This window comes from Myiozetetes cayanensis, unplaced genomic scaffold (assembly GCF_022539395.1).
Source record: "Myiozetetes cayanensis isolate MyiCay16 unplaced genomic scaffold, myiCay2020 scf1, whole genome shotgun sequence".
Classification (NCBI taxonomy): Eukaryota; Metazoa; Chordata; class Aves; order Passeriformes; family Tyrannidae; genus Myiozetetes; species Myiozetetes cayanensis.
Window position 1 is genome coordinate 25,404,983 of NW_026086604.1, and position 25,544 is coordinate 25,430,526.

At 35.9% G+C, this 25,544-nt stretch overlaps 1 protein-coding gene across 2 annotated transcripts in view; it reads right to left on the minus strand.

The window, feature by feature from the left end:
• CPNE3 (copine 3) overlaps positions 1-25,544 on the minus strand; it is a 28,820-nt gene that overhangs the window by 3,114 nt on the left and 162 nt on the right. Inside the window, exons 1-16 of one of the 2 annotated variants that reach the window (XM_050317533.1) lie at positions 25,012-25,179; positions 22,860-22,918; positions 16,243-16,382; positions 15,442-15,621; positions 14,230-14,304; positions 13,698-13,769; positions 12,814-12,897; positions 11,122-11,211; positions 7,890-7,988; positions 5,828-5,914; positions 5,196-5,255; positions 4,124-4,257; positions 3,628-3,682; positions 3,475-3,526; positions 2,698-2,831; positions 1,277-1,513 (exon numbers count right to left, since the gene is read on the minus strand). In XM_050317533.1, coding sequence (XP_050173490.1) covers positions 1,277-1,513; positions 2,698-2,831; positions 3,475-3,526; positions 3,628-3,682; positions 4,124-4,257; positions 5,196-5,255; positions 5,828-5,914; positions 7,890-7,988; positions 11,122-11,211; positions 12,814-12,897; positions 13,698-13,769; positions 14,230-14,304; positions 15,442-15,621; positions 16,243-16,374 — 1,491 coding nt within the window. In that variant the 5' untranslated portion in view covers positions 16,375-16,382; positions 22,860-22,918; positions 25,012-25,179. Of the gene's footprint in view, positions 1-1,276; positions 1,514-2,697; positions 2,832-3,474; positions 3,527-3,627; positions 3,683-4,123; positions 4,258-5,195; positions 5,256-5,827; positions 5,915-7,889; positions 7,989-11,121; positions 11,212-12,813; positions 12,898-13,697; positions 13,770-14,229; positions 14,305-15,441; positions 15,622-16,242; positions 16,383-22,859; positions 22,919-25,011; positions 25,180-25,544 lie in introns of those variants that run through there. The other variant, XM_050317543.1, reaches the window with a different exon arrangement.

Consider the following 25,544-nt stretch of genomic DNA (forward strand, 5'->3'; position numbering starts at 1 on the left):
CAGATGAAAACTTCCCTGACATCTCTACCTTCTCACTCCTGTTACCAGGAATCACATGGCTTGTTTCATCACAGTAACAGTAGCTGAGTGCACAAAAGGCTGCCATGTCTGAAGGTACCTTTTTTCATATGAAATATACAGTGCAGACATCAGATTACAGTCATGTAAACATACTTCCACTATCCAATTAAGATGACCCTTCAGGGACTTGTCTAAATCATCTGCAATTCTTTCACCAAGTCTCATCCACAGTAACTGTATTTTTATCAAACAGTTCTTCTGGAAATACTGTTTTTAATGTAAGACTAAGTGTATGGGGAAACTGAGGGAAACATTTTCTAGAAACTGAGAGCATTTGAATATACAATTTTATACTGAATATGGACGCTAGTTAAATCTATATCCAAGTGCATTATTTGGTCAGCATATTCTATACTGATTTTGCTCTCTTTCTCCTTTCAGTTTGCCTTGAGTTGCTCTGAGATTAAATAATGAACTTGTATCAACAGCAAAAACAAAACCACAAAGCCAAAATAATATCTAAGGAGTATTAACAGGGTTATTATTAAGACACAGAACAAAATTAGAACATACTAGTATGGAAATAAAATTACTGATCTTGCCCATCCAAAGGAAATTTTGGTGGTTTTTATTTTAATCAACAGTTTCAAACAATATGACATTTAAAAGTAGTCTTCAGTTAGCATTCACATATTTTAATGGCTTTTACAGAAATTAAAAAATATCAAGTCCATTCTTTCACCACTTTTTTTTTGCATATTTGCTTCAATGAAAATGAAAAGTATCACCACTACTGATTATGACCTCCCTGATTCAGCCTTGAATTTTAATGCTGCACTAAAATGTGAGACTAAGCCACATTCACAAATGGGTATCCACTAGAAAAAGAATACTACCATAAGAACAAAATCACAGTAAGTTCTTCCTCCCAAATTAAAACCATATCCATTTGTTTAATCAAGTCTGACAGTTTTCTCCAAAGGTCATTTGCCTGCAACAGCTAGTCAGAAATGCAGTGCTGGGACCAGAAACAGTCTTTTTCAACACAAATCAGCTCACCTAAATGGAAATGCTACAGATGTTGAAGTCTTCTGTTCTTTGTTTGTTGTTTTGGTTTTTTTTAACCATTTGATAAAGACTTATTTCAGAATTCATCTTGGAGACACTAGAAAAGCTTAGCACTATATGTAGGCTATCCTAGCAAACCCAGCATACCCCTATAATATTTATTAAGCATAACATTAAGATTACTTACATTTTGGAACTTCCTGAATGGCACAAACTGGACAATGTCTCTGACAGCTGGTTCTCCTGATGAGGACCTAAGAACTCCATTGTCACCATCAAGAAACTCCATAGCATCGAAGTCTGCTCCTCCAACACCGACAATGATAATGGACATGGGCAATTTTGAAGCATTAACTATGGCAGTTCGAGTTTGATCAAGGTCTGTTATCACACCATCCGTTATGATCAGAAGTATGAAGTATTGCTGTCAAATCAATAAACATCATGTTATGGTAAAGAAGTAGCAAACATCTAGGCATGTACACTTAGAAAAATGCACATACAGACTACATACTCTTGTTATGTTGAGCACGTTCAATGTGCTCACTGAATTTTACAATCAAACATCTAAGTTGTAGTCAGGCTTCATCTGTACAATCTCAAGAAATTTTTAGGGACAACACAACCTTTTAAAAGAAGTAATCTTTAAAAAGAAGTCATCTTTAAACAGTCACCTCCCAAAAACCCAGTGGCATCACCTTTCTCCTCTTCAAAATCCCCAGACAAACCAACAGTTAATTTCTTTTCCAATTATTTGTCCTGAGATAGAAGGCAGTTTATTGAGGTTCTGGACAGATAACACCTGTAAAACTTGTTTCCTCTCTGGTCTATCAATACCTTTATGAAATGCTATCCTTGACTTCATTACAGCATCCTGAAAATACCACACCTTTCGAGCTGAAAAACATCACGGTCATTTTCAAATTCTTTCAATCACATTTTCTAGTTGCTTTATGAAGTTAACTACCAAGGCATCTGTCTGAGACTGAAATAGTTAACAGCTTAAACACTGTCAAGATCACCCAAAGATGCTTGTCCACTGTAGAAAACTGCAAAGAAACAGCTGCTCATCTTCGGAAGCCCACTCACTCTTCCCTGAATATGCCTACTAATTTGGGCAGTGAAAGGACTTAAAGCTTTATAGTACAGACAGTTAATTATCTGTGTTGGCAGCTGAGTGTCAGAAGCTGTATCACCCATTTCTTTACTACCTTAGTTAATTCTCTCTCTCAGTTATCTAACGTGAAACAAGATCTAGTTGATTTTTTTCAGCTGAGATTAAATCACTCTTTTGTGTGTAAAGGCTTAAATTAGATTTTAACACTTGTAGAGTACTGCAAGAACTTTGAACAGAAGATACCATAAAGGTGTTGTGTATTTTTAAGTTGATACTTCAATTCTAAAGAGTTTATTTAGTTGATTTATGAGAGGGCTATTGAGTACAATCTGCAAAAAAACAATAGCTTTGATCTTGTTTTAAGGGTAACAAACACTAACTCACAAGACAAATGACAAGCTGTTGTAACAAGTACACTTAAAAATTAAAGGAGAAAAACAGAAGGGAAATAAAGTAAGAAAAAACAACACATGGTATGATAAAGAACTTACAGATGCTGTTTGCTGTTGTGTAGCTGCAGCAGCAAATCTTGCCACATGATTTATAATTGGAGAAAAATTTGTTGGTCCATATAACTTCACTTGAGGAAGACAAGCCCGATATGCATCAACAATGCCTTGGATCCCTAGAGAACAGAAATAGATGATATTATTTTTTTTCTTATTAGAATTAGGACATTTTGAAGCACTCAGTCTTCCTAAAGCTGTATAAAATACTTAACTGAAGAGATAACACAAAGATTTAAAACTAACCATGATGAAAAAAATAAACAATTCATGAACAATGGCAGCTTTCTGCTTAACCAATGCTTAAGGACCATGTATAACATGAGTGGCTTTATGAACAAAAAGGCCAAATATTGTACACTCAAGTGAGTGTAAATGAATTACAACAGTTCTCTTCACCTGGCAGGTTGCGGTTGTTAGTCGTGTGACCAGAGAGGCCACACTGAACAGGCACTGGCAGCATCATATTCAAACCAGAAACCTCCACACCAGCACTGAAATATAGTAGCTTGACAACACGAAAGAACTGTTCCCAGGCCCATGCCCCAGCTGTTTAAAACACTTGTTTCACAAATCATTACAGAAGACAGATGCAATGCTATTTTCCATAACCAGGAAACTGGTCATACAATTGTTTCCTGCCACAAGACTAAACTAATTAGTTACTTAGAACAGCATGCTTCAGTTCACTTTTCAAGAGTTTTTATTCCTTCACCTTAACCATTTCATTCTCTAGGTCTGATGTTACTTTCTCAGACTTACCACTACAGAATGGGTTCGAAGGGTTAAAATTTATTGGGAACTCATGAGATACCTGTCAATACACAAAAGACATAGTCAGGACTGTGCACGTGGTCTCCTTCTGAAGTGAGTTCTTTCAGCTGTCTTATGTATTGCATTTACATATTCCATTACCTGAAAGGAAGGAGGAATTTGTGCACCAAACCCAAAGGCTGGAAACATCTTATCTCTAAAAAAGCAATTTTAAAGAAAATTAAGTCAGTGCCTTCCTTTAAAAGCTGCCATAGTTCAGTAAATTTCACTATCAGTGCTGCTTTCATCACAAAAAATGCTCTTTATTAAGAGGTAAAATTAAAAATGGAAGTTCCCCCTTGTAGTTGTTTCTAGGACCAAAACTAGTCTTTAGCACCAAATTAGAAAGAACGAAATCATTTATTTAAATCAGTGCTGCTCTTTACATCAGAGATGAAAAGCCTTGTATGTCTGCTGTAAACACAAGTTTATGTTTGTGATTATATGACTGTACAGTGATTATTATTTTTAGCTCTATATTGTAGCTAAACAGTTTCATTCCAATATATCTGCAGGTACCTTCAAAACTGATTTAACAAACTACCATAAAAATCTAAACATATCTAAAAAAAGACCTAAGTAAGAATTTCACACTTACGCATCATAATCCTGAATGACCATTCCTACAGACCAAATGGCTGTTAGGTATTCATTAACTCCATTAGGGCTGAGGTAATGCAGAGAGTCTGGAGAGCGAGGGTCTCCGTTGGAGCCTGTAAAATCTATCCCCACCTGTCAAATGCAACATTTAGGTCTGATTGCTGTTAGAGCTAAAATTACTTTTCATATCTCTGGCAAAGCCAAAGTGAAAATCACAGAACAGTTGAAAACAGTAGTTTGGAGGACATCTACAAATCTAACAGGCACAACACTTAGATTCAGGTTTCTTGAATATTAATACTCTTAAAACAATGCCACTACAAAACCAGCAAAAGCTCTGCATCTCTTCAGAAGGGCTGAGATGAATTTCATTTGAATCACAGAATCATAGAATGGGTTGGGTTGGAAGGGACCAAAAAGATCATCTAGTTCCAATCTGCCTGCCATGGGCAGGAACAGCTTTCACTAAACCAGGTTGCTCAGATCCCCATTCAACTTGGCCTTGAACACTTCCAGGGATGGGGCATCCACAACTTCTCTGGGTAACCTGTCAGGTTTTCACTGCGTTTACTTTCAGTTACTATTCACAGTAGCTCTTCAAAAGCTGTTAAATTAATTTCATTCTGTATCTTGCTACATACATCTTCCCCCTCAGAAGTACAACTAGTTGGGCACCACAGAAGCCTAGAGTTCTCTCTCTGACTTCAATGGGTCTTCTCTGCTTTGGTGATGAGGCTTATTACTAGGGTAAAGACATCTTAATGTTATTTGTGCTGTGTTTGGTTCAGAAATTACATAATTTAAAGGTCCTAACCCACATGATGACCTCTGCATGTTGCTTTCGAAGAACTGTAAATTTCTCCTTGGTCTCCATCCACACAGCTTAGCTAGTTCCTAACAAACATAACTACAGGTACTTTGTGCCATATGTAAAGAAAATATTTTTTTCTAAACACCATAGATGCACTCTGGTAAAATGCAATCATCAAATGAAGAGCGCAGGCAATCAATCCTGTATTTCAGTCTGTTCCAAAACTCAAAAGCTATTTCATATAAATGACTTAACTTACTGTGAAATTCAGCTGACACCCCCCCATGATGTAATCAAGGAATGTACATTCTACAATGATCTAAAAATAGAAGAGAGAAATGTTGGTTTTTCAAAGGGAAAAAACAAGCAAGTATTATTGCAGCAACTTCTGAGGTTCCAGATTTATCTTTACCATGAAAAGCACTAGTTTTACTCTATAGCTATCCTACCCATCCCTGCAATGAGGATATCGGCAGCATGTGTCAGCATTTGCTCAGTGCATCAGAATCAAGTCTTTTACAAAATTACAGGCAGACAACAAAGCTGCTCCAAAAAGACTATCATTTATAAAACACCATATGACAGAGTTACACAATTTTAATTCACCATAAAACAGTGAGTTGGGAAATGCAGGGGTTAAGGAATGACCGTACAAACTGCTACGTGACCTTTGCCACAGAAATGGCAACTTCAAGAGGAAGTGTGTGACATGGGAAGACATATGTGATTCAGCTGTCAATTTGTCTCCTTATGTGAATCAGTCTCTTAAATACTTACTGTGTCTGGAACTGACTGACATTTTAAAGTTTCTTACAGTTTGAAGGTGAAGAGAGGTTAGATGAGAGTTATTATACTTTAAAAAACAGAGTCATACCAAAATATATTACTGACCTCACAATGCTTAAAGCTCACAATGCCAGAGTTTTTGTAGTTTTTCTTCTTCTGTCTTTTCTTTTCATTGATGCACTCAAATTCAATCTGCATGAATGCAAATACATCCAACAAAGGTGCTATAATATCATTTATGCAACAAATTTAAAATAATCCTTTATTCAAGGACTGGTACTTTGAGCTTGTATTAAAAACGCAGTTCATTTCACAATAAAGAAAAATTAAACCTAGCCTGCCCAATATCAGCAAGAGGAAAAAGAAATATCATTATCAGGAGAGAAATCTTCTTTTATCCAGAAGTTTAGTAATATGTTTGTTTGGACAAAGAAATTCTGTACTATTTTCCCTCTGAGGATTCTGCTAACAATTTTCCACTTGGTAAAGACATGGCCAATGAAGCAAAGCATCGCTGTTTCCAGCAGCTGTGCAAGTAACACATGAAATAAGAGCTATATGTTTAAGTTTTCCAAAATCAGTTGACGAGGCTTTATCAAGTAATCCAATACCTTAACAAGAGACAGCTAGCCAGGTTAAGCAGCTCCTGCCATCATAAAGTCATGATGGCACAACACAGCGTGTCTAGTTCATGAACAGTCTGAAGCAGTACTCTAGACATGCCTTCTGGCTCACTGACAGGAACAGGTTCCGCTGCTTGGCTTAAGTTAATTTTTTACAAAGAGATCTTGCAATTGGTTTCAAGTGAAAAAATGCACTAACAAGGTCAAGACCTGAGAAGTCTACATGCCTCTGCTTACCCTCTTTTATTAGACATTTCACCACTAGCATCACTTCTATGTGACAGAAATTGTCTTTCAGGGACTTGCTTTTGTACTGTGTCATTTGGTGAGGTACTCACTACTAACAGATACACAGCAGTGCTGAGAATCCTTCAATTACATTTTATAATCCTCCAACCAGTGCTTGCTAACAGGATGCTTGGGGAAAAGATACACCTTATGGGAAGGGGAAAAAACAGCCCACACTAAAACAAGCAGTTCTCCAGATAATTAAAAGGTTCCTATCCCTTTCAGTCATACGAGATCAGTTTTTTCAGCAACTGATGATACAGTCACATCTATGCTTGCCTCAAGTAAACTTGAAGAAAGTTGTGCCAAATCTCCCACAGGTGCAACTGTCAGAATTCTGGGAGTAAACAAAGATCCCACTTGGGGTATATAAAGTGAAGTTCTAATGTGCACTAGAAATATTTTACAGACAACAAATAATCAGATTACACAGGATTACAGTAGGTATGGCCACAGTTCTTACAACACAACTTTTTAAAGTCATTTCCAAAACCAGCACAGGCAAAGATTATAACTTAAAATACCTCTTCTTTAAACTCTAAAGAGACTGCACCTATTACAGTATTAGGAGTGCAATAAAAATCGCTATTTGTATTCTCAAGGAGCCTTTACACAACACACTTCACACTGCACAGGAAACGCACAGCTTGAAATCAAGTATGTGCTTTTATGTTAAGGTGGTTATGCTAACTTTTGTCTTCTGCATGTAAGCCATGCCTATTAAAAGGTTTGCAAATTGCTACAGTCTGTAGGATCAGGAAGAGCAACATTAAAGAAGAGCCACCTAGACTAACGCATTCAGTTGCATTTTCTGCAGTGGCATAAACACTGATTTTTTTCATAAACATCAATGTATGCATCATAATTGGTAAGTACCACACTTTAAAAATAAAGGACTCAGTAAAACCTGAAAATAACAGTACAAGTTTTGGCCTTTTAACTGTAGTTAAATTTGTGCTGCATTCTGCCTTTTGACAATATATTTTGTTTTTAATTTCTGTATTTTTATGATTAGTGAAATTTGTGCTGATGGTTGGGTATTTAGTTATGTGATACCAAAAACTGTAACCAAGATATTAATCCTAGGAAAATGGATGTATAATGTAAATGATGATTTGGCCTCAACTACAGTAGCATTATTAAAGTGTAGCCTAACACAACTTCAACACCTGCAAGTCAAGTGACACGTTTTACTCCAAAATGACTAAAACATCTTATCAAGAACACACAGGCAGCTTAGACTATGTAAGACTTACAGGTGAGGACCGAGATGCTTCCTTCAGTTTTGACATTGTCGTTTGAAAACTTCCTATGAGATCATGAGATCCATCATTATCATAGTCATAGCATTCAACCTAGAATGAAGCAAGTGTTAGTAACAGATATGGCCTTACAAAACCAATAAACACTGCAAGGGCAAACCCGAGCATCCAAACATTCCTATAGTTCTTATATCACATTGAAATCTTTGAGAGTAATGGGGTACTGGGAAGAGCAGAAAAACAATGTAGGGTTTTTTTACACTTATCATGCATTTGAGCAGCCAGTTAAACAATTAGTAAATCAGTTATTTAGCAATCGTGAGAGTTTTAGTAACACTTTTATACTACTTTATTAATCTACAAAATAACCCATTATTTATAAGCATATGAAGGTTCAGTTCCAAATCTACAAACAATATTTGATAATTTTTTAAGATTAGCAAATTTAAACAGTGGATCTGTTAAAACTATGATCCCCATGTCATGGATCTGAATATCAACTAAAAATCTCTTTTCCTGTGTTAGGAGTTTATTGCTAAGCTTTACTATTCAATCAATGCATCTTTTAACAGCCCAATCTACCAAAGAAAGCAGAAGAAATAAAAAAAAGACTTTTTCCCTCTTTAAGAATGTGATCCAACTGCATTTCTATATAAAAAGTTGGTTATTTATCTATAAAAGCACATGTTCATTCCATCCACTTCTGATATTTTATTTCAGTTCAGCAACACAGACATGCTAGCTAACTTAATCAAATCTCAGAAAAAGTATTAATTTAATAATGATGATAAATAACAATAAGTAACAATAATAAATCAAGAGTCAAAGTAGGAATCCCACATTATTTGGAATCTAAACAAACTTCAAGAAAAACTGTCAGAGTATGTATGGCTGAAACAGAACAGCTCATGTCCGTGTTCCAAGACTGAAAATATTGTACCTTATATTCAAGAAACCATTTAACCGATTACTTGAACAGTTAGAAATAAAAAAGTAAAACAAACAACTTCAACAGTCTCGAGCTTCTGAAAGAAATTAAGTTTCTGAAAACAAACAGTAATGTTGAAGTACAAAATGTGATCTGTAGATTGGGCGTTCTGCTGCACAGAACATGCCTGTTGCAGTTTGCACTACTCCTAACACATTTTGAATGCACTAAAAAATAAATGCATGCACATGCACTGAACAGCAACGTAAATCTCATGGAAGCAGCTACACAACCAACAGACTAATTAATGTTCACAGCAGATGCTATGTAAATTCTTCTGAATGCCATAAATTATGCCAATCAAATACTCAGCCAAGTGCTTCAGTATCTGAAATTTAAAACTGAAAAAATTTCCCGAGCCAATAGTTAGGACACCTGTTTGCACAGTTAGTAGAGTTATTTCCTTTTCGTTTCAAGGACATCAAAGTTTGTTTTGCTTGACATATTTGACCCATCTAAGTCAATTTTTAATACTTTTTCTAGACAAGAGAGAAACTTGTTTTCCGTGTATGTTTCTCTGGACACACAGTGGTGCTATGGAACCACGTGATAAACTTGTACACATATATTTCTCACAGCAGAACTAGGCATGCTTCTCCAGATGAAAGGCTCACATTTTCAACACACAAAAAATTCACTGAGTGTAAATACACTCACATGGAACATAAAAATGAATCCAGAAGATAAAGAATTACCTTGGTTTGTGCATTGCTGGGAATACACAAACTAAGACATTAGACTAAAGAGGTGAAAAGCCACTCATGGAAAAATCGCAGGTTTTACTTACTATGACAAACAGCCCATTACGCATGCAACTGTGTGCGTATAAAAGTGTTAAAAGTACTGTTTAATCCTTCAATAACATTATAACACAAGTCTGCATTTTAATGTTTGAAGTGATAGCTCCTGAATTTCTAAGTTAAGGCATAATCCCACTGCCTGTCTTCAAGACCACTATTCCAAGCCAAGTCTATTTCCTCTGGACATAAACCTACACTTCTGAGGTAAGATTTGACAAAACAGACTTTATTAAAATGATGGCAGAGCCAAGAATAACTCTTTATAGATATGTTTAGATCAATGGTCTATACTTCTAGTATGGTTGCTTACTGAAAAAGAGAAATACATTTACAGTATATGGAGATTTAAGAGCTGTCACAGCTAATTTTGGGAAAAGGGAAGCAGAAATAAATGAGCAAGGAAACATGGAAGCAGTAAGGGAAGCAGTTTCTAGGCTTGTTGCCCATTAGTCTCCTCTATTAAAATGTATTTAAATCCATCTAGGTGCTTGTAACACTAGGACTGCCTCAAGTCATATGACTAATATCTGTCACATGCAAATCATACATGTGACATGAAGGAAGTTTTCCTTCCCAGAGGAAGAACAGCAAGTATAATGATTTGTTTCATTTGGGTTTTTTGTTTTCTTTTTCTAATTCTAAAATAACAGGTTTCTAACAAAGAGCTTAAATGGCATTTTGATTGGTTATTTAGCTTCAATTCCACCCTTAAAGGGGATTTCTGAAAAAAAAAAAAAAAAAAAAAAAACAAAAAAAAAAAAAAAAAAAAAAAAAAAAAAAAAAAAAAACAAAACAAAAAAAAATCAAACAGACAGAAGCTAAGCACAATTTATTCAAGATAAAATTTAAAGATACAAGGCACTAAAGACCAGCATTAGTAGAACTATCACTTCACAGGTTTGGTTCATCTTTTGACAGAAAGTCCAGTTTTATATAAGGAAAAAAAGTTGCTAAAACTGGTATTCACAAATTATATCTGGTCCACATCTGCTATGTCAGTTATATTAGGCAGCAACAAGTATTACAAGATCCATTACATAGAATAAAGCATATACTAGCCTTTAACATGCATCTTTCACTATATAATATCTTAAACACCACCAATATTGGTTGATGCAATGCTAGAACTGTACAAACAGAGTAAGAAACTGAATCGGACATTTCAAAGATACTTGTGTATCTTTGTGTATCTTTGAAAGTCTGGTTTCCCAGACTTTCAAAGAACAACTTCTACCAGACAATGCATCACAAATGCACATTGTTTGCTTTTTTTCCCTCTAAAACATGCACATGTATCTGTGACTTTCAAATAAGAAACCTAATACTTTCAATTAAATTTGAAACAAAAAGAAGCAATAACTAGAATAACATATTTTCCCTTTATTATATATCCCCATTTTTAATGCATTAATTTACGCACACATTTAATACACATTACCTTGATCGACTTATCCATGTCACTGTAACACAGAGAATTGAGGGAGATTTTAAAGGGCCTCCAAACAGGATTCAGGTTGTTTTTAATGACCTGATTAAAAAAAAAAACAAACAAACCCAGAACAACACTGTTCACAAGATTGGAAAGTAGTCATCATAATGGGTCATACCTTCATGCCATGACTTCTATATGCCAAAAAACAGTTGACTAATGCTGCTATTAATGCATTTTGAATCCTAGTATATAGGACATAAACTACTCTTAACATGCAATACCATCACTCAAAAAGAGATGGTCTTTTTCAGCTCTGTATTTTTCTAGACTTCACTGTCAACTACTATATCCTTCAGATACTACACTGTAAAAAAATAAATTTACCTTTACAGAAATAGATGTTGCTTTCTTTTAATAAAAACACAGATATACATATACATACACACATATAAAGGCATGAGTTACCAAAAAAAAGCGTGGAAAAATATTATGCTGGAATTTCTGAATACATCAGTGCTCTGGAGGTTACAATTCACTTACTATTTATTCTGAAATGCCATTTATGGAAATATTTCCTCAAGAAATTCATGGTATAGTAAAGTAGAAACATGTGCATGAGGATAAAAGGCCTCTCAAGCTGAATGCTAAATAAGTGTTATTTACAAATACTGGAGGATCTTTAAAATTTGTCACCTGGTAAGTATCTGTAAATATATCCAATACACCAAATAATGATCTTATAAAGCACAGGAAACTACATACAACATGCACTACTTGATTAATAATACCTAACAATAGTAATACTTTCAGCACTGTAGGAGTGCTGAGAAAGAAATCTCTCTCTTGAAAATGAAAACAATAAAAATAGTAGTTAGTAACAAAAGTTTTTTTAAATCTGTAACATAAAGAACTAATCCACTAGGCTAGAACAACAAATTCTGGATTTATTACTGAAATCGGTGACTGAAATCCTCATGGAAAAGACACAGCTTAAAGAGAAGAACCACCTCATGAGAGAAACTATTTTTAAAAGTCTGACACAAAAAGGATTTATACTTCCTCAATATCCATGCTTCAAAATGAATATGGTCATCACTTCCAATGTACCTCTGCTGTGATTAGGCCCTGAGCTTCCCCTACAGTCAGATATTTTGAACCTCCTCTTACCCTGTCAAGCTGCTGCCACTGGACTACTGCATGTCCTCCTGGGTGAAAGGCTGCTGCTGCTCAGGCATGTTTTTCCTCACCCAGTATTCTCCTTGGCTTGTCCTTGCCATGCAAGCATTCAGCATAATTACTTTCATTAGTAAACTGTAGAGCCAGGTGACACTGGAATGAATGCCTAAGTCCTACCCCAACGTTGGGTAGAACGGAGACCAATGTCCCTGTGTGAGTATAAAGTACCTTTTCAAAACACTTGTTTTCTTCTAGATTGCAGAAAGTTAAATTAAAAAAAACAAAGTATTTTCCTTTCAAATAGGATGGCCTAAATCAAAATCAGAATAATGAGAATAAGGTAGATTTCCTGTTCTATAAGAAAAAAAAAATCAAGGAAAGAGTTGATGCAATTTCTAACTGGTCTGCATGTCAAATCGCAGGCCATTCACTTATTTATGTAAGGTACTGTGTCTTTAGTGCTTGAATACACTGGAAATCAAATAACCTTAGTTTTTTGGTTATTAACTGAAAATACCCTACCTCTGTTCTGTGAACCATCACCCAGCTTCCATCTCCAGTCTGCTTGTGGAATTCCAGATAAGGATCTGACTTTCCAAAAAAATCCTGTATTTAAAGAACATGCAATTATCTCAGAATAGCCTGTAGCATGAATACCATTAAATGCTAGTTAAAACACACTTAGGTTACAAAAAAGTTAATTCGAGGAACAAAAGCTTTAAATGAAGAAATACAAGTCTGATTATATTACCACTTGAGAAAGAGAAAGAAAATGGGGAGTGTCCTTCAATTTAGGATAAAAGTGTCTACATACCAAATACTTGACAGTTCAATTAAAAGAATACTTATAACTATTACAATGGATAGGTAGGAAGTTGAGGATTTCATCCAGTTCAAAAGAGGTATAATCAAATCAAAAGGCAAAAATAAAAACATATTTCATTTTTCTTTTTAATATTGCTTTATAAGTCTTTCTAAATACAGTAATTTTAGTCAGCCACAACATATTTAATGTAACAAATTTATACACACCAAGTACACTCTTTACCATTTATTTCAGAGATGTAACAGGTAACCATTTATATAGCTATTCAAACCAATGGATATACCAAAACTCGCTTATATTTATGAATAAATGTAAAGATTTACATCGAAATGGGAGCATGTTGTTCATGGACTATCCATGTAATGCACTTTTCTTACTCAGAAATACACTACAATTCATTTCAAAACAGTCAATGAAATTACTATGTAGCAATCATTCTTCAATTTTGTTTTTAGTATAAGAAATATCTTCATGGATTTTATTATTTAAACAAAAATGAGAATGAATACTTAAATGTTTCCTGCCTTGACAAGATTCTGATTTTACTACTTTATCAAAGAAATAGCAATGATTTATATACCTTATTGTCCAGTTTTCTTGCTTCTACTTCAAATACAACCACCCTGTTATCCTTCACTTCTTCTGCCGTAATCTAGGTAAGCAAACAAAATACTTATTTTTTACTGAGGAACTACACAGTTTTATCATATTCACACCATTCCTGCAACAGATCCACTAAAAAAAAATAATGTTTTCTCACAAATGAAGCATTAAAAAATGGGAGAGAGAGAGGAACAATTTGATTTGATATTGGGATTCCATGCCATCTATTTACCATAGATGATGGCATTGACAAAGATATTCCCCAAACAGTAGCACAGCAGATGCCCTAACTATTTTGTCGTATGCAATGGGACTTATAATACAGAAGGTGGGCTGCTACTGGATGACAAAGAAATATTAGTGGAGGGAAAAAAAAGGTTTTACAATATTTTTTACAGCACTATAGAACAGATACATTGTGTCAAAGCCACTAATCAACTAACAAAAATATAACCACAAAAACATTTAAGGATAAACTCTGAAGAGATTTATTTCCTTAACTGTCTTACCATAATGCTTCCTCTTCCAGCAGGTTTGCCATTTCGAAGTACTAATGGTTTTGTTAGAGTCTTGCTAGAAACTATCTGCCAAGACAAAATTTGAGTATTATTAACACAATTTAATAGATTTTCAAAGGAATGAAATGAGGTATTTTTGTTTTAAGAGTTTTTCCTTTATGGTGAAGACGGCAGCATTACATTTACTTCCCATAATTTTCTATAAATAAACAGGTAGTAGTTGACAGACTTCAAAATTTTAAAATACATGTGCAGATAAATATATGCAGAGTTACAGGAATAATAAGAAATTAAATGTTTTCTGGGAACATGATACACGTACATGGACAAAGATAACACCTTAAGTTGCAATCTCAAATTGTTCTTAAGATTTTTACACATACCCTTCAAACACACGCAAGGCATATCTCATAAATGGCTTCATTAAACATATTTATAAACACAATGTCTGTCACTCAAACAAACAACAACCTCCGCTCTGCACTCTTTCTCACAGATTTTATTTTATCCTATTCAGGTAATTCATTCTATAGGTCCTTCTTGACCTTAAGAATGAATGATTAATTTTAAATTAATACTGAATTTAATTTCACAATTCCTCTATCTTCATAATGCACTCAAAATAAAAATACTTTATACACATGGTAGGACAAATCCCAAGATGACTCTCCTGAGAAATGCCTTTGAAGAACCTATTCGAAAGAACAAGTTAAAAAGAAGTTGCCCAATTGTGATAGAACCAATAGCAGAATATGGCTGTGAAACTGGAGTAAAATTACAGATGGCAGAACTAGGATCACTGCTTATATTGAGTGCAAAGGAGCCTACAAGGATAATATGGCCCTTGTGAACACTCACATGTTCTTCTACACCAATTCTCTTTCTATGGAGCATAAAAACAAGAATTCGAGTATCAGCATAAATAAACAGCAATTACTACTTTGTGCTCATTGACACACTTACTTGCAGACAGCAATCTTACTATTGCCATCCTACAGTACATTTCAGGGCATCATCTCAAGACCTTTTGTAAATAAAATGTATATTCACTAAACTGAGCCTTTAAAAAATAAGGGAATCCTATTCAACTTAAGAGTACTCCAACTACACAAGAACATAGCGATAAATTTAAGGTAAAAGTTGCTAATGATTTTCAGTAACTCATATTTTCTCAATTCTAAGGCAAATCATCCCCATACTTACTTGTCCCAGTGTGCATTCAAATTCTCCTAAGAAGTCATCATCACTCAGATCAAAGGTTTTGTTGTCAATGTCATATATTCCAAACTTAAGTTTCTGAACAATCTCAAAATAATAATCAATTACAAATTTCTTGGCAAACTTTGGGTTCAAGGAATTCTTAATTCTTTCTGTGCGATCGACCTGCAATCAGAAAGATACCACTTTTTCCAGGATTTCACAAACTAAACAAGCATGCAAATCAAATAGCATATTATTAAAGATGTACAAAAGTTTTTACTATAAAGTACAAAGTCATATCTTCCTACAAACCTTTCATCAAACATAAAATATATTACAAAATATTTTGTTTTATATACACATTATATTACAAAAACCACCGCTGTAAGTAAGGGATATTTGAGGATCTGTTTTTCATCACTCCCTCCCTGCAGGAATACCTATTCCTGCATAGGAAAGACCAACATAGAATCGTATATTGTCAAATCCAGGATGAGACCCTAGTTTTGGAGTAATGTATTTATAAAAGCCCACTTAAGCACTTAGAAAGCTTCTTCTGTTGTTCTTCAGCCACACACGGCTGGGGGAATGGTGTTAAAAATCATACAGGTATAAGTATTTAATAGAAAACAATTATTAGTGTGCTGCCTATATAACTATTAGAGACATAATCTAATGAAAAGTATTCAGAGGTGGTCATGTAAAATTATAATATTTTAATGAAATCATATGTTACAGTGTTTTAAAGGCTCCAAAAAGTTAGAACATGTTCTTAGCAGATTCGTGAGAAGCATCAGACTGTACCTCATACCACTGCTGACCACTTGTGTTCTGGAGAAGCACGCACAGAGGGTCTGACTTGGAACCAACATCTTTATCCAAGAGATTGGTGCAGGCAATACTCAGCTCCACCTTTGTCACACACTGTGCCGCCATCTGCTAAGCTAGAAAGCAGCAACAGAAATCATTTTTTTTTAAAGTAACTAAAAAGCAAACAATTGAATTGTCACAATGCATTAATTCTCTACCTGATCACTAGAATCATTAGCTTGTCAGGAGTGATGATTTGAGTTAAAAATGAAAATTTAAGGATTTATGATGTACCAACATTACAGTATTATTACTGTCCCACTCTTGGCTTTGCCACACAGGTAGAAAAAATTAAATTCAAAATCTATACATAAAAAAAAAAAATCAGGTTTCTTAGAATGCTTGAGGAACTAAACAAAAAATTTGATATACCTCAAAGAAAGCACAGTGGTTTGAATTGCTGACAATAAAACTTCATAAGCTTTAAATTAAATCCTGTAAAGCCCACATGAATGCCAGTATCCCATAATGTAGACATTAATCATAATTCAGTGAATAAGGAAAAAAGTCATGTTAAATACTCCTCCATCAAACTTTTATAGTAAAATGCTGAAACCATGAGCATGGTAGAATCAGAAAAGTAGTTTAAGTGGGTAACAGGTGATCTTGCTTCAGTAAACCTACAAAAACAATTACAAATTTCAATAGGATAAATTAATAGGGATAATTTAATAGGATAATTAATAGAGATAAACACTTTCAAGTCAAGTAGTAACTGAAAATTAGGACGAATTGTTCTTTCTGGAGATTCATTTTTAAAAAAAGAACAACAGAAAGCCTTCTTACATTTTCTCTTTAAGTATCTCTATCATTTTCCACTGGAACTACGACTAGCAAATATTACAAACCTACAGAAACAACTTCATTATCAGTTATAAATCCCATGCTGGGACAATATGCATTTGCAAGCCCCATTAGGTATGAGCAGTAGATTATTTTATATATATATATATATATACACCCCTCTATAATTATACACTTCAAGGATACAGTTGAAGCAGCCTATCTTGGAAGTTCCCAAGTCTCTTTAGTTTCAGGTTTTCCTTCTCTCCAGTAAGTCTCTAGTCTAGACAAAGTATCCCTCTGGATTAACTTACCTTGAAATTTCAGTAGACACTCAACAGAAGGCAGAAGAAAAGGTATCTGCCTCTATTTAGCCAGCTGACTTGCATCACACACATAGTGTATTTGAATTTGAAACTATACTTAACACAACCCATCTCTCTCCCTTTCCCTGTATTAATAAGACTTTTCATAAATAAGAATGGGTTTTTTTAGAGGCAAAAAGGGAAAGAAACATGGAAAAGAGGAAAGAACAAACTGAACACAGGAGGAAGATAAGAGTGTGGGGTCTGAGAAAATTTTCCAGAGGCTTCTTGTACTCCAGTGGAACACACTTCACATGTTGCCTCTCATCTCTATTTTGCTGTCTTAGTGATGGACCTTTTGGAGACTCAAGTACATATAAAATATCTATAAAAGAACCACTCAAACATCCACGCACATATTTTATTTTAAAGATTCATGGAAATCTTCCTGCACCTCCCAAACACCTAAATGTGATTTCATCTTTGAGTATCTTTTGTTCCTAGTTTTAGTCATCGTCCTTGAGGAGAAAAAAGTGAAGCTCTAAGTATTTGAATAGTTTTTAAACCAATGTTTTTTTAGGCTTAGAAAGTATACCTCTTAAAAGCAGTCTACCCCTTTTTTCCTTGTTCTCTTTTTATACTAGTATTTTCCATTCCCTATTACTTTCCTGGCTGCCAGACTGAGCTCATTAACAGGCAGTGCCTTTCCCACAGAATCCAGTGCAGACCAGTACATAACTCCTTAATGGCTGTTTCCAGGAAAACAACTTTCTGCTGACAAAATGATGCTCTAACACTGACTGATGCTGCAACAGCAAGTAGAAAAGGTTTTCATGAAATTCAACAGAATTCAAACTTGAATTGAGAGCTATTTCTCAAACCAGTCAAAATTTTCATGCTTCAACTTGCCTGAAACTCCTCATTATTTGGAGTCCTTGAAAGCACTTGCAGCCATATTCCTTTTGTCAAGGTAATATTTCTGAAATCACTGGGAAATGGATAGCATCCAGTCACCCTAAAAATATGCTGAATTTTAGTTCTTTGCCTGCGTGTGTGTGTGTGTGTGCCCATGTCCTGTTTCTCTTACATATCAAGTACTTTCTCACGTGAACACATCGATTCTGTTACTTCCTCTCCTCCTCCCTGTCATCAATTCTCCCACTATGGATCTAATGTGGGAAAAGGGCAGATTTAGCGAAAGAGGTGCTGAGCAAAAAGCATCCTTTAGCACAGACAGAGGAAGACTAAAAAGGCTGCTTCCCTTCCCTGAAACACAAATGCTCACTTGAGATGCAATAATTGCATCCATATTAGAAAAAAGACAACTTGTAACAAGAACATTCATTTATCCAGGTGGAGGATACTCAACTTAAAATCCAGATACCAAAGCAAAAACTTCCCAAATGCAAAATATGCTAGACACATGACTAGATTACTTGCACATTTGGGATTCTGGAATAACTTTACAAGGACAGATTATATCGTTTGGGCTCTGGTAGGATGAATTTTGACTGCCAGTAAGTTACAACACATAACAAGAGATTCACTTATTTAATTAGTTATTGTTATTAAAGTAGCTATGCTCCTCATTGGCCAAATTTAATTAAAACCTCTGCTTTTCTCAAGCTATCAGCTGTTTGTCCTCCATGTAGGGTACACCATAAAGGGAGGTTGAACACACCAGAATGTGCCCAGATGATAACTCAATGATCCTTTGTATAGGAATAGCTTTTATGACTACAAGAGCATATCAGGCTTAATATATATACATACACACAAAAAATTCCGGGCAGGAAAAGATTGAAAATTGCTACATAAATTGTAATGCAGAACTTGTGACATTCAGATTCTGAACTGCAGTAACGTATGGTCACAAGGAAGATACAATCCTATGCCAAGTTTGGGCTGCTCAAGAGCACCATTAAGTCAGCTAAGTATATGACAAGTCTTTCTGCTTGAGTTGTCATTGTGAAAGCAAAAATGTAACTCAAGGACTAGTCTTGTCCTGCAGTTCTACAGATCACAATGTTCACTGAATTCCACTGATGATTCTACTGAAGATAAGTGGTAACACAGCCATTGCCTATTTTTCAGCAGATACTATAAACATGGCTTTCTACCTGGAAAGAACAGATCTATTATTAAAATAATCTAACAGTACAGTTGGGAACTGTCAGACTGCAGCAATCATCTCAGTGTTGCAATGTCAGAGGACAGTTCTGGCTTGCGCAGATAACTTTCCAGAGCAGTACAATGACACATTCATAATTATAGGTGCTTCCAATCTGACAAGCAGATATACACAACTAGAAGAAGACAAAAAGACTAATGAAGTGAACACTGCTCTAACTTCATTTGGCATCACTGCCTTTAGTCACAAACCTGTTCTGATGCAAGTTATCACCATCATAGAACATTAATTAGTTCCTGTGAACTGCTAATGATAATAGACCAAAAATCTGTAATCTGTAGATACATCATGACACAGAAAAGCCACAGGAAACTTGCTAATAAAGTCTATTCCTGATTAGCTAGTCTTCTCGCTGTGATGCTACACTTAAGCATTTTATGTCAACTGTGTGCTAGACTGGAAAAGGCAGTAACACATACAATCAGTGCTCTGATCCTTCTTGGATTATTAAGTATTTCCTATGAACCTAGGCAGATAACAAAAAGGAAATAGATTAATTATTCAGACAGACTGTAAAAATAAAAGCCTTGACCTAAGCCTAAACCTGAAATAATGCATATGAAGCTTTACTGTCCTGAACACTCAGTGCATGCAATTTTTCAGTCTCTGTTCTTTCAGACAGGACTAAGACAGCACATGTGCAAATGGAAAATTTTGTGGTAAATATCTCTAGGCCTGTATTTCTTAGAACCTCTTCTATTGCACCTCAGACCGAGCAATAACAGTACTTCTTGCAACAGCCTTTCACAAGAAGGGTTCCAGTAAAGAGCTGATGCAAACATGAACAAGGCAAGATTTGAATGAAAGTAACCTAGGAGATAACATCCATATGACAATATAATCTGTTCAATCCCCTATCTCAGCATAGACCTCTAACATCTCTTGATAACAGATCCACATGCAAAGTGCAGAGTATGACACTGTACTCCCAGACAATGAAATTATGGCAAACAGATGCTTGTTCCACTGATGGGGCTAGTAGCGACAAAATTGCTAGGGATCTTGGACTACTTGTATATAAATATCTCTTCTCAAAAATCTCAAGATAGCCCTTCAATTCTCAAGGAAACTGATCACGCAACAGGAAACTGACTTTTCATACAAAGGTTAAGGCTGTTTCACAACCTAATTTCATCACTGCATTTTGAAAGGAAAAAAAACAAACCTCACAAAATGAACAAAAAAAAAAAACCCACACACAAAAAACCCAAAAACACACAAAACAAAACAGCTTCTCTAAAAATCATACCACTAAATCTGAATTCTTGATCCTCTTTTCATTTTGTTTACAGGCAACAAAACTGATAAAATTGTCCTGTAGCACTAGCTGATGTGCTGACAAGATGAGTAACGGAAGCATCTCAACTTGAGTAATTTTGTATTTGAAGAATCACACAAAGCCTGGAGTGTAAGCTGTATCTTCTATGTACTTCTAGAGTGATAGCTGTATCTATCTTGGAGGGTAGGAAGGTTCTGCAGAGGGATCTGGACAGGCTGGATCAATGGGCCGAGGCCAATGATATCATGTTCAATAAGATGAAGTGCCAGGTCCTGCACTTGGGTCACAACAATCCCTGCAGTGCTACAGGCTTGGGAAAGAGAGACTGGAAAGTTGCCAGTCAGAAAAGGACCTGGGGGTGCCGGTCAACATCAGCTGAACATGAGCAAGCAGTGTGCCCAGGTGGCCAAGAAGGCCAGTGGCATCCTGGCCTCTATCAGGAATAGTGTGGCCAGCAGGACGAGGGCAGTTATGGTCCCCCTGTATTCGACACTGGTGAGGCCACACCTCAAGTGCCCAGTTCTGGGCCCCTCACTACAAGGAAGACATTGAAATGCTGGAATGAGATCAGAGAAGGGCAACAAAGCTGCTGAAGGGTATAGAAAGTAATTTCTGTGAGGAGTGGATGAGGGAGCTGGGGCTGTTTAGCCTAGAGAAAAGGATAGTCAGGGGAGACCTTATCACTCTCTACAACCACCTGAAAGGAGGTTGTAGCCAGGTGGGGGTTGGTTTCTTCCAGGCAACAAACAACAGGACAGGAGGACATGGTCTCAAGCTGTGCCAGAAGAGGTTCAGGTTGGACATCAAGTATGGAAGCGGTTGGTAAGAATTAGAATGGACTGCCCAGGGAGGTTGTGGAGTCACCATCCCTGGAAATGTTCAAGAAATAACTGGACGTTGAACTTAGTGCCATGGTCTAGTTGACAACGTGGTTTTCAGTCAAAGGTTGGACTCGATGATCTAGAAGGTCTCATATTCACTATTTAGTGTGCATGAAGGAATTAAAGCATTCTGAATTGAACAAGGGAGATTATGCTGATAAAACTGTAATGACCACAAAAGTAACTTACTGGGAATTACGCCAAACAAAAATAAGAGTGAATATTTAAGAAATCTGAGGTATATGAATGCGTGAGAAGGAGAAATAAGTCATGGGAAATTAATCATCTTCTTTTTATAAGCTTCATGGTACTCACGCAGTGCAAATATTTATCTACTGCGTTGGTAGCAAAGTGGTGGAACAAGTTAGGCAACTATTTGCAGGTTATTCCTATATATAAAAATCCATCATTAAGTTACATTGCCAAACAACATGTTTAGAATTCTATTTTTAAAAAATCCCACAGCTCAGAAAATATTAATTTGACTTCTAGGACACCTGTTCACAAAATTACTTAGAAACAGTCATTTCTAAATAGCCTTCTGTTGATTTTTGTTTTTTCATTCCTGTATATGTATGTTTGCCCTTTAGGCACATCTTTAATTCTCAGGGCTGTTCCCAGCATCTTCCTTGCACAAAAGTATTACAAGAACTTTAGGTGACATTTTGATTCAAGTGAGCTAAACTATAAAAGGCAATATTGTGCCTTGAACAAGAAAATTAAGAAAGATCTGACTTCAAAATTTAGTTATTTAGTCCAGCAGTCCCCCAGGGTAACATGTTTCTTGCATATATGTTTATATGCTTTATAAGAGTATCTTAATACCATAGAAAACAATCTATCAACTATAAAATGTGAAGAGCATTTTAAAACATGTATTCTTCATGTGATTTCTCTGTGTAGAGCCACTGACTGACTGACTCAGTATATAATTAACATTACCCAGAAGGAAGAAAATTTTTATCTCACTAAAACTTGCTATGTTTTATTTATTAAGATGCAGGTGACCACATGTTTTAGACTAATCCTTCTCACATATCATTTTTTAGGCATGTTGTGACACTTTATTGTTACAAATAGCAGTTCTTAAAAATGAGTTTATAATAACTTACCTCAGAGGTCTGCGTCTGCACTTCTCAGCAAAAGGTTAAAACTTCAACAAACAGTAGCACTAAAATGTGAAGTGAAAAGAAATTAAAACCAAGAACTGTTATTCTCATATATCAGTCAAAGTAAGAAGGTTGTATGCATGGAGTTCTAGGAACTATAGTTTCTCTTAAAATAAATAACCTGTCCAACAGCTTTATGTCTCTGTGACAGCAGCGCTGAAAAGATTACTTATGGGAAACTCAGAGTCTTTGTTAGAGAACAATACATATTAGATATTTAAAAAGTTCAGCAAGAAAAGCCCCTTAAGATTTTAATAACAAAGATCAGATTACAGCTTTTGTCCTATTCATTTAATGTGTTTCTTTTTTTCAATAAGATGAAAGTGATTTAGAGTAAGTAGATCAAAATCAGTGGCTCCCAATGTGGTTTATGCTCTAAGAAACCTAAGCTTTCTTACACTGTTAAAGGGTGCCTAAGAAAAATCCATAAAAACAGTATCCCACAATGGTCAAGCATATAATTTCTCTTGCTACAAACAATAACAACATCTTGAAACACACAATCACAAAATTACACTTTTCTATAGCCTGGAGGTATTTCAAAACTTCCTACATGCAAACCAAGAGCTCTTCAGTCAGCTGTCTTCAATTCTGTATCACAGCAGCTACTTGCAGCCAGCATTTCATGTGCCTGGCAGGCATCATACATGCTCTGCATACCCACAGGCAGTGGCTCTGAACACAGGCACACAGCAATCATGCTAATTCCTGGAACCGTCAGATAATTGCACATATGCTAATCACCTACCATGAGGACTTAGTAACAACCTCTCTGGATATGGGAAGCATCAGAACCAAATTGCCACGACTAGCACTAATTCAGCTGTGTCTTGGATAAAGCACTGAGTGAACATGTGCACTTGATCTACCTACAGGGTAGAATGGATCTACAGGATAGTCTTCTTTCAACCACAGAAGAAAGTATTAAGCAAGTGATGCAAACCATTAAAGACTATTTCTTAAACAGAAGCTTGGATCCAGAACCCAGTCCTAAAATTCCTATATTCAGAAATCCTTCAAACACTTAACAATGCCCTTTTCAAATGCCTGAGCAACAGCATCTCAACTAAAGCAATATTAAAGATAAAACAAAGAAATCAAACAGAATTACAGAATTGATGGAAAAGACCTTTAAAGTTATAAACCAGTAAAGAGCATTGTAATCTCACTTCCTACTTGTTTGCACAAGCCACACCACAATTTCAAATATGATGTTAGAAGTGGATATTATTAAGCTTTACCTAACTGATCTAAGAATAGAAGCAATTATGTTGGGTTTAACAGAAACCAGTATCTACAAATACTAACACAATCATGCATTATTTATGTTGCAATAGCATCCTGACTTTCATAGGAAAATAAACAGAAAGGGAAAAAAATGTATCTTTCTCCTTAACTTTGCCCCTAAAGGCATTTCCTTTAGGAAACCATGGTAATAACGGCATCCGTTCCTAAATCAAGTAAGGTAAAAAAAAAAATTAAACTCCACTCCAGGTATCTGTGGAGTTGAGATTTTAGTTTTTGGAGCTGTTTGTACTAAAGTGGTACTGTGGCTTCCATCGGCCTTAAATTCTGAAGAAATATTAATGTCCTGGGCACAACAGAAAGCTGTACAAACACTGCAATACTGCACTGTTACCTTGGAAATCTGGCAGATGACATTTAACAAAATTAGTTATTCAGTTTACCAGAAACAGATTTTTGTTTTCAACAGCTGAACTAAAATTAGTCCAAAAGTCATCCATAATGAATCTGTATCTATTAATTTTGAGATATTTAACACAAACATACTTGTTGCAAAAATACTGCATTCTTTCTAGCACCAGAACAGAAAAACAAAAAGACCCCTTTCTCTTTGCACATCTTTCTTGCTCACTTTTTCTTCTAATGCTTGTTGGTGTTCTGCATGCCCTTTGAAACATCTTACCGCTGTGATTATACATCTACAAAGTTTAAATTGTAAGCTTCAACTCAAAAAAAAAAAAAATCTGGGATTAAGTTTGACCTTACTTCTACTAAACAAACTTTATGCACCACCACAGAAACAAAACTCCCAAGAAAACAAAAGGTTTGGAGGTAGGGCAATGCATATTACCTTGAGGATACTTAATGGACTTTGAAGACAGAAGTACAGAAGCAAAAGTGAAGAGGTTTCACATTTTCACTTTTCCCTAGTGGAAGAGCAAGTTATGACAACGTGAACGCCATCTAAGGCTTGCCTTATATATATTATGTAATCACAATGAAGCAAGAAAACAACCACCCACTCAAGCAGCAGCTCAGGAAGCACAGCATGTGGTTTTCAGGAACGACGCTGACTCTCAACAGCCTCCTCTCTTAAGAGATGAGGATGCTTTTCAGAGTCGCGATCATAGCGCCACAGAGACTGGCACTGCGGACTCAAACCTTCCGGCCTAGAGCTTCAGCTTCGCCAAGCTCCGCTGCCTGCGGGATGGCGGGTCAGGGGCGATGCCCCGAGCCCCGCAGCAGCGCCGGGCAGCGCGCCCGTGTCCCGGCGCAGGGAGCGGGGCCGCACCTGGAGCAGAGGAAGCGGCCGCGGGCGCCTGCAGCCCTGCCCTGCCCTGCCCTGCTCTGCAGCCCAGCACAGCACGGTTCTCGCTGGACGAG